At 36.7% G+C, this 15,571-nt stretch overlaps 1 protein-coding gene across 1 annotated transcript in view; it reads right to left on the reverse strand.

Annotated features, from left to right (window-relative positions):
• The window catches only part of LOC145268231 (adaptin ear-binding coat-associated protein 1-like), a 42,319-nt gene that overhangs the window by 15,864 nt on the left and 10,884 nt on the right, over positions 1–15,571 (reverse strand). Inside the window, exon 2 of the mRNA XM_080123552.1 lies at positions 6,948–7,048. Coding sequence (XP_079979678.1) covers positions 6,948–7,048 — 101 coding nt within the window. The remainder of the gene's footprint in view (positions 1–6,947; positions 7,049–15,571) is intronic.

Genomic DNA, 15,571 nt, shown 5'->3' on the forward strand with positions numbered 1-15,571 from the left:
TAATTTCATATTGCTTGTAACAGGGATACAAGTAGCTAATGGCAAAAAAAAGACGTCTCTACAAAAAAATATTGAATTTCAAGTGAAGCAAATAGTACATATGTAATTGCCAGGTCTCAAATGGTAACATATCCAAAAATTACAAAAAACGATAAGGTAGAAAAATAATTATTAATAAAAAAGGCCAAGATCACAGTGTAGTATCTGTTCTTATGCTGCATTATGCTTTTTTTGATCTCGGTTAATGGAGGAGAAATCCTTTATGACTGATATATTTTTTATTTTTGTAACTATCCAGAGTGCCCCTTTTTGGGGAGCTGGTTTTCCCCTACATTAAAAACAACCTCGTGTCTAACTCTGCCCTTGTGGAGAGACAAGTAAAAAAAAAAAAAAAAAAAAAAAAAAAATTGTGAAATGAAGTAAAATCAATGTATTACGCTTACCGAAAAAGAGATAAGTTGACAGGGGAGATAATTAAGTTCTGTTGCTTACGTCACATGACAAACGTGATTCAAAATGTCAGACAAAATTTATTCCCCATATAAACTTTAGCGAAAACAGTTTTTCATTAATAATTATTTTTCTACCTTATCGTTTTCTGTAATTTTGGGATATGTTATTACTTGCAACAGGACAATTACTTAGGTACCATTTGTTTTACTTAAAATTCAATTTTTTTTTTGTTTGCATGATATAAAAGCACAGAATAATTGAAATGGAGATGAAGGTGTGTATGCATCTGATACTACTGAAGCCCCTCTCCCCCATCAATTGTTAGTAAGTAAAAAAAAAAAAAAGTTGATCAATGGAACAAAAGTATAGGAAGTGAGTTTAGTAGAAAGACAACAGGGAAGAAGTTGTTCACCAAGGCACATAAGGGGCATTCAAAATAGGATTGTTAATCAAGGTGTGGCAGTCATTGATAAAAGAGTAGACATAGAGGTCAATATATTTAGCATTTACGGTCAGTTTTAGGAGTGGCAGAGAGTTTTAAGACAATTTACAGACAGTCTTGAGTTTGCAACAGTTGAAGACAGCTTACAGTTTTGGACAGTTGAATGCAGATTGTAGCTCATAAATCAAGATGTAGATGTTAATGCTTAGAAGGTCGATGGGGTCTCACATAGACAGACAGACAGACACAGACGACTACACCAAAAGTACAACTGATATATATATAGAATGCGTCAAAATTTGTGTTTCTGCATTTTCTCTTGTGTTTTATATTTTATACATGTGAGCCATTGCACACCCCTTGGCAGCTACCAATGTAAGAGATAATGACACAACCAAAAGAGAAGATGAAAGAGAAAACAACCAGGGAAACAGGAAGTTGGTGAGTAGGAGAGCATGTGGTTGCACATGTGTGGAGAAGATAGTACAAAAACAACAAAATCAACTTTGATAATGTGTTAGTGACAAGTAGTAAAAAGTATTTAATTAGTGAAATATTAATCTTGATAAAAATAAAGACAAATCAGTTTCAACAAAGTAAAAATTAAGAGAAAAACAACTAGTACACATTGGAGGTGCGGGAAGGAGGCAGGAAGTCATTATTTCATGAAACAAGTCATTCAACTCCCCTACCCCAATCATGAATCACTTGCAGATAATAATTTTGATGGTTATTCATGCTAGTAATCTATAATATAAATCTCACATGTCTGTTTAATCTCACCATTCTGTATGTATGTATGTATGTATGTTTGTCTGACAAGACGTTGCAAATCATCATCACGTATGTTTGTATGTCTCACAAAAACTTACGACAGAGGCAACGGATTTTCACAAGATTGGTATCGTTTTGAAGTTCAACCCTTCAGATGACAAATATAGAAAAATTATCCAAAACAATGAATTCCTTCACCCTCAACTGGGCACTTTTCTATAGGGAGGGGTCGCTTTTTTTACCAATATTTTCAAAAGTCATTTCCTCTTTTCAAGTGTCTAACCTTAATTTAAACCTGTCACTTCTGGTTTGGTGATGGGCACAACAGCTAACATCACATTTTTTTTTTTTTTCACTCTCTTTTCATCCTTCGTGGTATGGATTCAAGCGTGCCTGCCTACTACCACTTTTTTATTTTGCGCTCGCAATTTTTCTTTTTTTGCTCAACCAAATCAACACCCTTACACATACAATTCTTTTCCGCCTTTGCATCACGGGTTCGAGCCTGCCTGCCTACTACAACCTTTTCTTTTGCTCAACACAAACCTCCAAACACCTGGACAGTGCTGGGTACCCATGCTAGTAATAATATAAATAAATGACAAATTTTGATATACAAAATTTACTCTTTTCTCCTCACAATTTTTTTCTCATTAGTTTTTTTTTACACTTCAAATAATGTTACTATTTTCAGCGATAGACAATTTATTTTTTGCGGGAAAATGTTGCAGGAGTAGGAGTTTGATTTCATGGCAAATCAACGCATTGGGTCATTCTATACGAGATATGGTTTGTACATGTATATGATTTGTATAACCTGAAAATAAATAGTTTGTCAGGTAATTCCATTGAATTATGCTCCTCCCCACCTTTTTTATTTGACCCATGATTTAGTGTTAAGTCTTGTGCTTTTTTAGTATCTTCTGTTCTATAGTATTTGTTTATGGTATTTTGATAGTTTCCTTTCAATTCCATTTTTTTCTATTGTGCAATATCTGTTGCATAACTCAGGTGTTTCATTTGTAGTTTTTGTTTCTTGTTTGTGTCTGGATTGGGATTGCTGACATGACTTTTTGTGCCGTTTAGATTTGGTTGAGGGCTGTTTATACTGAGTTTTATCTGTGTGTAGGTTCCACCAAGGAAGGTTGTATTTTGGAAATCTTGATGGTTTTGATTTTGGAGAGACTTTGGTATTTTATGATGGTATTAATTGTTGTTCTGGACTATCTTTTGTTGTGAAGATAAAGTTTTGGCATGAAAATTGTTTAGACTGTTATGTGGATGCCTGTAGTTCTTTTATGAAGGTTAAGAAACACATACATACATACATATATACATACATACATACACACAAAAAAAGGGATTATTATCAAATTGTATTTAAGTCCATTTTTTTATACAATCCAATCTGAGTTTTGTTTGTTTTATTGATTTACTATTAAAACAAAAATCTAGTTTGATCTCTAATGTGCTGAGTCATATTAAAAAGATTCAAAGTATTAGCTGTTGAAATCTTATATGAACTATAAAGCCGTTCATTTATGTTACATGTATTTTGTTCATTTTTTTGTTCATTCATGTTACATTTTTTTTGTTCATTCATGTTACATTTTTTTTGTTCATTCATGTTACATTTTTTTTGTTCATTCATGTTACATTTTTTTTGTTCATTCATGTTACATTTTTTTTGTTCATTCATGTTACATTTTTTTGTTCATTCATGTTACATTTTTTTTGTTCATTCATGTTACATTTTTTTTGTTCATTCATGTTACATTTTTTTTGTTCATTCATGTTACATTTTTTTTGTTCATTCATGTTACATTTTTTTTGTTCATTCATGTTACATTTTTTTTGTTCATTCATGTTACATTTTTTTTGTTCATTCATGTTACATTTTTTTTGTTCATTCATGTTACATTTTTTTTGTTCATTCATGTTACATTTTTTTTGTTCATTCACGTTACATTTTTTTTGTTCATTCACGTTACATTTTTTTTGTTCATTCACGTTACATTTTTTTTGTTCATTCATGTTACATTTTTTTTGTTCATTCATGTTACATTTTTTTTGTTCATTCATGTTACATTTTTTTTGTTCATTCATGTTACATTTTTTTTGTTCATTCATGTTACATTTTTTTTGTTCATTCATGTTACATTTTTTTTGTTCATTCATGTTACATTTTTTTTGTTCATTCATGTTACATTTGTTTTGTTCATTCATGTTACATTTGTTTTGTTCATTCATGTTACATTTTTTTTGTTCATTCATGTTACATTTTTTTTGTTCATTCATGTTACATTTTTTTTGTTCATTCATGTTACATTTTTTTTGTTCATTCATGTTACATTTTTTTTGTTCATTCATGTTACATTTTTTTTGTTCATTCATGTTACATTTTTTTTGTTCATTCATGTTACATTTTTTTTGTTCATTCATGTTACATTTTTTTTGTTCATTCATGTTACATTTTTTTTGTTCATTCATGTTACATTTTTTTTGTTCATTCATGTTACATTTTTTTTTGTTCATTCATGTTACATTTTTTTTGTTCATTCATGTTACATTTTTTTTGTTCATTCATGTTACATTTTTTTTGTTCATTCATGTTACATTTTTTTGTTCATTCATGTCACATTTTTTTTGTTCATTCATGTTACATTTTTTGTTCATTTATGTTACATTTTTTGTTCATTTATGTTATATTTTTTTGTTCATTTATGTTACATTTTTTGTTCATTCATGTTACATTTTTTGTTCATTCATGTTACATTTTTTTTGTTCATTTATGTCACATTTTTTTGCAAGAAATAATTGGGATTTTGCCTTATGTTTACACTGATTTTATCCAATAATTATTGCTCCCATTATGATTAATTTTTAAAACAACTTTATCTTTGCATAAATTCTATATTTGCTTGATGCATTTTTAGTTATACACTGAAAATTATACAGCACATGAGACACCAAATTTTTAAATTTCCAATGAAGCAAAACGGTCATAATTTAGTGGCTAATTGAATTAGCAAAATAAATTGTGTAACACTTTTTATGTTTTACGACTGAAAACTGTTCCTCTTGATTCTCCCTCTGCTGAAATCCTTAAACCCTAATTGATCTAAAGTTTTTAGATATAATGAAAATAAAGTTTGGGATGCTCATTATTTATTTGATCAGTTTAATAAAATTTGTATCCATATAAAAAACCACCGAATTTGCCAAATATTTTTTGTTAAATAACTCATCAATGATTTTTGCCAATTTTTCAATATTTGTTGTCCGAAGGGTCGAGCTTCAAAACAATACCGATCTTGTGAAAATTGGTCGCCTCTGTTGACTGTTTTAGGCAGACATACAAACATACATTTAAACAGACAGGTGAGATTTATATCATAGATATAAAACTAACCAGACTTTTTGTTGCGTTGTAGCCTGTGGCTTTAGAATGAGTACTTTATGCCAAATTGATGGTTGAATATGGTTAAATTTATATTAATTTTTACATTAATCCTAACTGTGGATCGAATGAATACCATAATACTTAGTTTGCTGCCCTGTATCCTAATATAGGTCCATACAAAATTTCAGCCAGATCATCCCAGTAGTTTCTTAGAAAAATTCTAGAGTAAACGTAACTAATCCCCATTAATCCCTAACCGTGCATTGAATGGATACTATAATACTTAGTTTGTTGCACATTATCAAAATTTAGGTCCATACACAATTTCAGCCAGATCAGACTAGTAGTTCTTGAGAAAAAGTGTAACGAACAGACAGACTAAGAGAAATATGATATAGATTTTTTGATAATTATATTAAACTAGCTTTATCTATTTGTTATTACCCTAAAGTCTTGAATTTTTTCTTTAAACAAATTATTTATATTTTTTAAAATTAGAAATTTTTAAAAATGTTCTATACAAAGAAATACTGAATTAAGACTACAGTTTTATGAAACTTTTTGACACTAAAAGTGTTCAAGGTTGGTAAAGACGTGGTTATACATCATCAAAGTTGATGTTGACCCTAGCTCAGGTCCAAAGGTTTACATTCTCAGATTTCTGTATTGGTTGACTATCGTGATATTCCTAAGTTTTATGCATTCTCTAATTAGCTTAGCAGCCTCTTTCTATTGCTAACGGTTTTATGATAATCTATTCTATAAAGGAAAGCCGTCTGTGTGTTTGTATGTCCAAATGGAAATTCATGTTGATCCGGGCAACGCAGAGTATCCGTGCTAGTGGTTTAATAAAGGAAAAAATAAGTGTTTGCCCTGGTCCCAGAACTGGCTATACATCACTATCTTGGCTGCTACGGATTATTATGTACAGTCCATGTTCATCCAGGAAGAGTCGGTGCAACCCATTCCTGGGTGAATGTTGCCTTAAGTCAAATAAAAGTGTATTACAAGCCCAAAACTTGAAGTGATTACAAAGTGAATCTATTTGTAGCTGTAAAATTATATTTCAATAAAATAAAAAAATATTGATATTCAATCTTTAAGTATATTTGCTACATGTTAAATTGCAATCTAATTTCAAAACTAAAAATTAAATAATCACACTAGGATGACATCTTTTGAAAAGAGAAATTAGAATGCTGAACGAATATAACCCCCCACCACCACCCCTCAAACCAAATTAAATATTTGCACCTTATTATTAATTAAAAGCAAAGAAAAGAAATAAAACCTACCTATATTTATTTATAACTAACAGGCTGCCTGGAATTGCCCAGTCATAAAATATGCATAAATATGATATTTTAATTCATGAAAGGTTGGTGCAAAAATAATGTCCTTCCTTATTAGATATACATATGTCAAAAACCAACGTTATTTTTGCACCAACCTAATATCAATGTACAGCAAGAAAAAAAATTAACTTTATAGGTATATAGATTTGATTCTATTCTGATGTTTATTTTAACCATGGTTTCTTTTGTATTTTAAAACATGTTTAAGTATTAAAGAAATGTAAAAATGCCTGGTACACCTTAATTCTTTTTTATGGAGGAAGGGAAGTCTACATAATTGTTTAAATTAAAAAATTTTCTGCTTTTTAATGATTAGAACCTATATTATTTATTAAATTAAATAAAATGGTATTTTAATCATTTTCACCGTTGAAAAGTACAAAATGTATTTATTGTTATTATTTTCATTTAATGTAGAGTTAAGAAAAATGGTGCATCAACAAAAATGTCAAACTTATTAATATTGTTTGTAATCTTAAAAAGAAAAAAAAAAAGAATTCAGAAAAAATATCACACACACCTGAAACTTTATCCTCCAACCTAAGTAATATGTTTTTTCCTTTAGCAATTACTCTTAACCTTCCCGTCCAGTCCGGGGTATCAAGTTTCCAATCGGAAGCTCTGAAAAAAAGTTGAAAAATAAATAAATTTAATAAAACAAAAAATAATGCAAAAGTCAGTTATATTTTTTTTTTTATAAAACATTTGTGAATACTTAACTTTTATCTAAAGAACTTTCCTAATATTTCTAAAATAACTGCTTTCTAAATATTTCATTTCTAAGGATAATTCATAAATACCTATCATTCTAAAATTTAGTTATTTACATTTGACATAAACATTTGTTGCCAATTAGAATTGTAGAGTTAAAAAGTGAAACTAAAAATTCATTGCTTTAGAAGTGAAAAACAAAAAATTAACCTATTAAAAACAATGTCCAAATTACTTCCAAGATACAGTACATTTTTCAGCATACTTGATTGGGATTATTATAGTATTATTAAAATTATAAATGTCAAATAAAAAGTTTTTAAAACTATAGAAGAAACACAGGGAAGAAACAAACAGGGGGAACAAAAATAAACGTGGGTGGAGGCAAAAGGGGGGGGGGGGTTCAAAGGAAAAACTTGAAAAGGAAAGATAGGTGGGGAAAAAGAAAGATGGGTGGGAAAAAAAGATGGATGAAAAAAAGGAAAGAGAGGGAAACAAGAAAAAGAAGGAACAAAATAAAAAGAGGGGGAAAAAAGTAAGAGAGGGGGAAAAAGAAAGAGAGGGGAAAAAGAAAGAGAAGGGGAAAAAGAAAGAGAAGGGGAAAAAGAAAGAGAGGGTGGGGGAAGAAAGAGAGGGTGGGGGAAGAAAGAGAAGTGGGGAGAAAGAGAGGGGAAAGAAGGGGGAAAAAGAGAAAAAGAGATGGGAGAGAAAAAAGAGGGGAGAGAAAAAAGAGGGGAGAAAATAGAAGGAAGAAAAAAGAGAGTGAAGAAAAAAATAGAAAGGAAATAGAAAGAGAGGAAACAGAAAGAGAAATAAAAAATGATGGTGGCAAAAAAAGAAAAGGGGAAAAAAGACAGGGTGGGGGGAGATCTGGGAAAGAAAAGAAAGACAGGAAAAAAGATGGGGGGGGGAGAAAGAAAGACTGGGGGAAAAAAAGAAAGAAAGACTGGGAGTGCAGGGGGGGGGGGAAAGACAGAAAAAAAAAAGAAAGATGGGCAATGAAAAAAAAAAAAGCCAGGGAATAAAAAAGACAGGGTAAAAAAGACCGGGGGGGGGGGAAAGACAGGAGTAAAAAAGATGGGGGGGGGAAGTTGGGGAAAAAAGGAAGATGAGGACAAAAAGAAGAAAGATATGGGAAAAAAAGAAAGATGGGGAAAAAGAAAGATGAGGAAAAACACATAAAAAGGGAACAAGGAAAAAAAAGGAACAGGAAATAAAAAAGAAACAGGAAATATAAAAAGGAAACAGGAAATATAAAAAGGAAACAGGAAATATAAAAAGGAAACAGGGAATAAAAAGGAAACAGGGAATAAAAAGGAAACAGGGAATAAAAAGGAAACAGGGAATAAAAAGGAAACAGGGAATATTTTAATTAATGCAGAATTCTTATTTCTTATAAACAGAAATACCGTAGGTATGAAACAATGTTAAATTCCTTTAACAAATGTAAAAAGGAAAAAAACTGAGATATGTACATGTGAGTATCATGTTTTTTCTAAACAGTTCACTTCTTGAAAGTAAAAAAAATAATACTCGAGCTGAGATCGAAACCAAAACCAAAAGACAGTGAGTCAAATATGATAACGATTAGGCCAGCTTGACATGATCTTTAAAAAGTGTTTTCAAAGCTACTTATTCTTAACATAAGTGGTCTGTCATGTGAACCATTCACACATGCACATTTGTGAAACAGTTGGCAAACAGATAAAAAATCCGATGACCCCCACCCACATACCAATTTTGAGCACTTTTTTTCGGATGAAAACCGGTTAAAAAGTTGTCCATATACCTGAATACCCTATAAACCAAATTTTAAGCCTGAAGATCATTAATTCGTTGAGTATATAGGTTGAGAAGTGTCCTCACATACACACGTTATCAATTTAAAAAAAATTATAATTCCATTTTTTAAATAATTTTACTTTTGACTCCCAGGTAGGATCAAAATATGGTATCTATTCTGTTTTGTCAGAAGAGGAGAAATTCTGCTCAACTGACAATTTTTATTTATCTCCTAGAGGCCCTTTTCGGCAGCTCAATTTTCTCCTCGAGTCCAAATCTACTTTTGTTGGAAGGAAAATAGAGACCGACAAAGCTATTCAAACAGATGCAAGATGGAAAAAAATCTAGAATTAAAATATAAACATTGTGGCTCTTATTCCTTGTCAATTGTAGAAATTTCTAGCAATACTTTCAAAGGTCTTACTAAGGTTCTCTTAATCTTCAATCATATTTCCTGATTGTAATACAAATCACCTTAGTTAAGAATATAAAGTGAGGTAGAAAAGAAAGATCAATACAAAAATCATTTCAGCTATAAAAAATAGAGATACATAATCCAAATTTAGAACTTATGCAGATGAGCTGTGACTAAAGTAATTCATTATTACAAAGAATGTATTAACATTAGGATAATCAGTTTTAATAGCATTTAGGTTGTGTGAAAAATAGAGAACACAATCAAAACATCAAGGAGAGAGAGAGAGAGAGAGAGAGAGAATAGAAACAAGAACCAGAGAGAAAAAGAAAAGGAAAAGATATAGAGAAAAAAGAGCAGGTGAGTGAGGGAGAAAAGAAAGACGAGAGAAAGTGAAGAGAAAGGGAGAAAGAAAAGGAAAAGAATAAGAGAGAGAAGAGAGAAAAAAACGAAAGAGAGAGAGAAAAGGAAGAGAACGATAGAAAGAGGGACAGAGAATGAAAAGAACAATAGAAAGAGGGACAGAGAATGAAAAGAACGAGAGAGAGAGGAAAAGAGAGAGAAAAGAACGAGAGAGAGAGAAAAGAAAAATACAAGAGAAAGAGAAAAAGAAAAAAACAGACGTAAAAAGAGAAAAAGAAAAAAACACGAGAAAAAGAGAAAAGGAAAAAAACGAAAAAGAGAAAAAGGTAAAGAACAATAAATCCAGAGAGAAAAGCAAAAACACGAGAAAGAGAGAGAAAGGGAAAAGCGAGAGGGAGAGAGGGAGAGAGAGAGTGAGTGAAAAGGGTAAGAAGAAGAGAGAGAGAAAACGAAAAGAACAAGACTTAGAAAAAGAGAGAGAAAAGGAACAGAATGAGGAGAGAGAATAGGGAGAAATGTAGATAGAAAAGGAAGGGAAAGAGAGTAAAAAAGAAAAAAGAATGAGAGAAGGAAGGAGAAAAGGTAGAGAAGGAAGGAGAAAAGGTAGAGAGGGAAGGAGAAAAGGTAGAGAGGGAAGGAGAAAAGGTAAAGAGGGATGGGAAAAGAATGAGAGAGAGAATGAAAAGAACGAGACGGAGAGACAAGGGAGGGAACGAACGAGACGGAGAGACAAGGGAGGGAACGAACGAGACGGAGAGACAAGGGAGGGAACGAACGAGACGGAGAGACAAGGGAGGGAACGAACGAGACGGAGAGACAAGGGAGGGAACGAACGAGACGGAGAGACAAGGGAGGGAACGAACGAGACGGAGAGACAAGGGAGGGAACGAACGAGACGGAGAGACAAGGGAGGGAACGAACGAGACGGAGAGACAAGGGAGGGAACGAACGAGACGGAGAGACAAGGGAGGGAACGAACGAGACGGAGAGACAAGGGAGGGAACGAACGAGACGGAGAGACAAGGGAGGGAACGAACGAGACGGAGAGACAAGGGAGGGAACGAACGAGACGGAGAGACAAGGGAGGGAACGAACGAGACGGAGAGACAAGGGAGGGAACGAACGAGACGGAGAGACAAGGGAGGGAACGAACGAGACGGAGAGACAAGGGAGGGAACGAACGAGACGGAGAGACAAGGGAGGGAACGAACGAGACGGAGAGACAAGGGAGGGAACGAACGAGACGGAGAGACAAGGGAGGGAACGAACGAGACGGAGAGACAAGGGAGGGAACGAACGAGACGGAGAGACAAGGGAGGGAACGAACGAGACGGAGAGACAAGGGAGGGAACGAACGAGACGGAGAGACAAGGGAGGGAACGAACGAGACGGAGAGACAAGGGAGGGAACGAACGAGACGGAGAGACAAGGGAGGGAACGAACGAGACGGAGAGACAAGGGAGGGAACGAACGAGACGGAGAGACAAGGGAGGGAACGAACGAGACGGAGAGACAAGGGAGGGAACGAACGAGACGGAGAGACAAGGGAGGGAACGAACGAGACGGAGAGACAAAGGAGGGAACGAACGAGACGGAGAGACAAGGGAGGGAACGAACGAGACGGAGAGACAAGGGAGGGAACGAACGAGACGGAGAGACAAGGGAGGGAACGAACGAGACGGAGAGACAAGGGAGGGAACGATTGAGACAAGGGAGGGAACGATCGAGACAAGGGAGGGAACGATCGAGACAAGGGAGGGAACGATCGAGACAAGGGAGGGAACGATCGAGACAAGGGAGGGAACAATCGAGACAAGGGAGGGAACAATCGAGACAAGGGAGGGAACAATCGAGACGGAGAGATAAGGGAGGGAACGAACGAGACGGAGAGACAAGGGAGGGAACAACAGCGAGAGGTGGGAGGAAACGACAGAGTGAGGTGGGAGGGAACGAGAGGTGGGAGGAATGAGATGGGGTTGGAATGAGAAGGGGTAGGGAACGAGATGGGGTGGGAATGAGAAGGGGAGGGAAGAGATGGGGTGGGAATGAGAGGGGGGAGATAACGAGAAGGGGGAGGGACTGAGAAGGAGAGATTAGAGGGAACAGGGAGGGATTGGAGAGAATAAGAGTTTGGAGGGAAAGAGAAGTAACGAGAGGGAGAGAAGTAACGAGAGGGAGAGAAGTAACGAGAGGGAGAGAAGTAACGAGAGGGAGAGAAGTAACGAGAGGGAGAGAAGTAACGAGAGGGAGAGAAGTAACGAGAGGGAGAGAAGTAACGAGAGGGAGAGAAGTAACGAGAGGGAGAGAAGTAACGAGAGGGAGAGAAGTAACGAGAGGGAGAGAAGTAACGAGAGGGAGAGAATTTACGAGAGGGAGAGAAGTAACGAGAGGGAGAGAAGTAACGAGAGGGAGAGATAGTGAGTGAGAGAGACAGGAAGGGAAGAGAGACCCAAAAGATGTGCGAGACGAAAGATCAAGAGAAAAAAGGGGGGACGCAAGATCAAGAGAGACGGGGGGGGTACGAGAGACCAAGAGAGACGGGGGGGGGGTACGAGAGACCAAGAGAGACGGAGGGGGGTACGAGAGACCAAGAGAGACGGAGGGGGGTACGAGAGACCAAGAGAGACGGAGGGGGGTACGAGAGACCAAGAGAGACGGAGGGGGGTACGAGAGACCAAGAGAGACGGAGGGGGGTACGAGAGACCAAGAGAGACGGAGGGGGGTACGAGAGACCAAGAGAGACGGAGGGGGGGTACGAGAGACCAAGAGAGACGGAGGGGGGTACAAGAGACCAAGAGAGACGGAGGGGGGGTACAAGAGACCAAGAGAGACGGAGGGGGGTACAAGAGACCAAGAGAGACGGAGGGGGGTACAAGAGACCAAGAGAGACGGAGGGGGGTACAAGAGACCAAGAGAGACGGAGGGGGGTACAAGAGACCAAGAGAGACGGAGGGAGGTACGAGAGACCAAGAGAGACGGAGGGGGGTATGAGTGACCAAGAGAGACGGAGGGGGGTACGAGAGACCAAGAGAGATGGTGGGATGTGGGGGTACGAGAGACCAAGAGAGATGGTGGGGTGTGGGGGTACGAGAGACCAAGAGAGACGGTGGAGTGGGGGGTACGAGAGATCAAGAGAGACGGTGGAGTGGGGGGTACGAGAGATCAAGAGAGACGGTGGGGTGGGGGGTACGAGAGATCAAGAGAGACGGTGGAGTGGGGGGTACGAGAGATCAAGAGAGACGGTGGAGTGGGGGGTACGAGAGATCAAGAGAGACGGTGGGGTGGGGGGTACGAGAGATCAAGAGAGACGGTGGGGTGGGGGTACGAGAGATCAAGAGAGATAGTGGGGTGGGGGGTACGAGAGATCAAGAGAGATGGGTAGGAGACGAGGATTAAGAGAGACGGGTAGGAGGCGAGGATCAAGAGAGACGGGTAGGAGGCGAGGATCAAGAGAGACGGGTAGGAGGCGAGGATCAAGAGAGACGGGTAGGAGGCGAGGATCAAGAGAGACGGGTAGGAGGCGAGGATCAAGAGAGATGGGAGGAGGAGGTGAGGATCAAGATAGACGGGGGTAGGCGAGGATAAAGAGAGACGTGGGAGGCGAGCGATCAATAGAAACAGAGGGCGAGCGATCAAGAGAAACGGGGCAAGCGATCAAGAGAGACAGGGTGAGCAATCAAGCGAGACGGAGGGGGAGAGGTCGAGCAAGAGAGGGGAGAGATCGAGCAAAAGCAGGAAAAGTCAAATAAGAGAGGGGGAAAGGTCAAGGGGGGATATCAAGAGAGACAAAGGAGGATCAAGAGAGACAGAGGGGGAGAGACTAAGAGAGAGGTATAGGGGAAAAGGTCAGTAGAAGATGGAGGAGGCCAAGATCGAGATGGATAGCAAGAAAGATTGAAGAAGTCAGATAAAACGAGGCGGTTGTTTCACAGACAATGACATTTACTGAGAGGAATGTTATTTTTGGTCAGCAAAACTTATAAAAATCATCTCAAGCATAATTCAAATGCTAAACCAGACAATGAATGAGACATGAATCAACCTTTAAAAAGCCAAAAAATATTTTTCACTCCATTGATTTATTTCCAAATAATTAATTCACTGGAAATCAAAGATTTTCGATTCTCTGTGATAAAGCAGAATCATGACATGTAATTTTCAGTAACAAATAAAAAATTATTCTAGATTCTCTAGATAGAGTGCAATGTAGAATAAGTTACTGCATGGAGGCATGTGTAGCTTCCTCCTAGGCAATTTAACAGATTTCGCTGACAATAAAAATATAGGAGTGTGAAATATTTGTTTATCATCATTCAATCCCAGGCAACGTTAAGTCTCCCTGCTAGTATTTTATATAATTATGAATATTCTAAATCTTGTGAATTGAAAGCCATGTTTAATTTCAGAAGAGTTTTCGGTGAGTAGCTATTCTGTACAAGTCCTGGAGACAGAGTTTTCAATGGGTAGCTGTTCTGTATAAGTCTTGGACTTTAAAATTTTGCAGGAAAAAAGCAAAAAAATCTTTCTTGCAGGGACTTGAAAAAATTATGTGTGAGAATGCTAAAAGATTCAATTAGAACAATTCTAGTTTCTGATTGGTTACTGTGGCTACATTTGATTGGTCAGTTCCTATTGCCAGTGTCTATAAAAAAAAACTTATAATTTAAAAAAAATCATACTCTTTTTATTAGATCAAAAATATTGCAACATTAACTGTTCTTAATTTTTTCTAACACCAAAAATGTTTTTTTTCGCTTGATTTTTTTTGAACAATAATCTAAAGCAAAGTAATTTATTTTATCGAGACATGGAGAGAAATGACATGAGTAGATGACGTGGGAGTTGGCAACCTATAGGAGTGTGAGGGTCAAAAGCTTAGTGATTGTAAGAGGAGGGTCACACAGTTACAGTGTCATGGAGTACAACAATGTTATTAAATATGCAAATAAATTTTCTGTGCGTTTGAAGAAAACAAGTATTAAAAATAATATGCTTATATATTTGAGCAGAGTAAACCACAACAAAAAAATCCAGTTTGGAATCCTGATAAGCGAATGGTGATACACTGCAGCACCTTTCCAGCAACTCCTGCAGATGTGATGGCTCTGACCATATTGGCTTGCCTTTCTGCCGCACTTTGTTTGCAATGCCGAGAGGTAACTGAGCAAATCTAGGTTTCCTTATCACTTGCCCAAGCCTACATCCAAAGAGCCAATTCCATCTTTGGACTGTAGAGCCACAGCACATACTGCAGTGCACCAGATTAGATGCAGAATGTCATTGTCTTATTAGATATAAGGTTACTATCAATTTTCAATCCTTTCCTAGTACTGTTCATCCTTCAACTGCGTATTGGCTTGCCTTTCCATTGGACAGTCTTCAACACCAAGAGGGGAGGGACCCTGGTAACTGCGTAAACTTAAATCGCTATATCACCCGCCCAGGCCTACATCCATCCAGAGAGCCAATTCCAGCTTCGAAAAGTAGAGTCTCAACAGATGCTGCAGTGCACCAGACTAGATATAGAATCTCATTGCCTTATTAGACAGAAGGTTGTCATCATGTTTAAGCTTATTTTACTACAGGAATATCGAAAAGGAAAATTACAAACATATTGCAGGAATAAAACAAATTCTTATTACAATTAACAAAAAAGAACAACCATTTTTTTTAGACATTTTTATACTGAAACAGAATTAAAACCGAAAAATGACTTAATGAGAAACCGCCACTGTGATTTGGTTTATTTATATCGAGTCCTGATTAAAGTGGCATGCTAAACAAAATTTACACTGCAGACAAGAGGTTGCCGACTATCGATAAGATGGATGTATAATAAAAGTCTTAAAAACAGGATTAGATCTGATGACCTC

Source organism: Euprymna scolopes, chromosome 43, assembly GCF_053919585.1.
Source record: "Euprymna scolopes isolate OS-2025 chromosome 43, ASM5391958v1, whole genome shotgun sequence".
NCBI lineage: Eukaryota > Metazoa > Mollusca > Cephalopoda > Sepiida > Sepiolidae > Euprymna > Euprymna scolopes.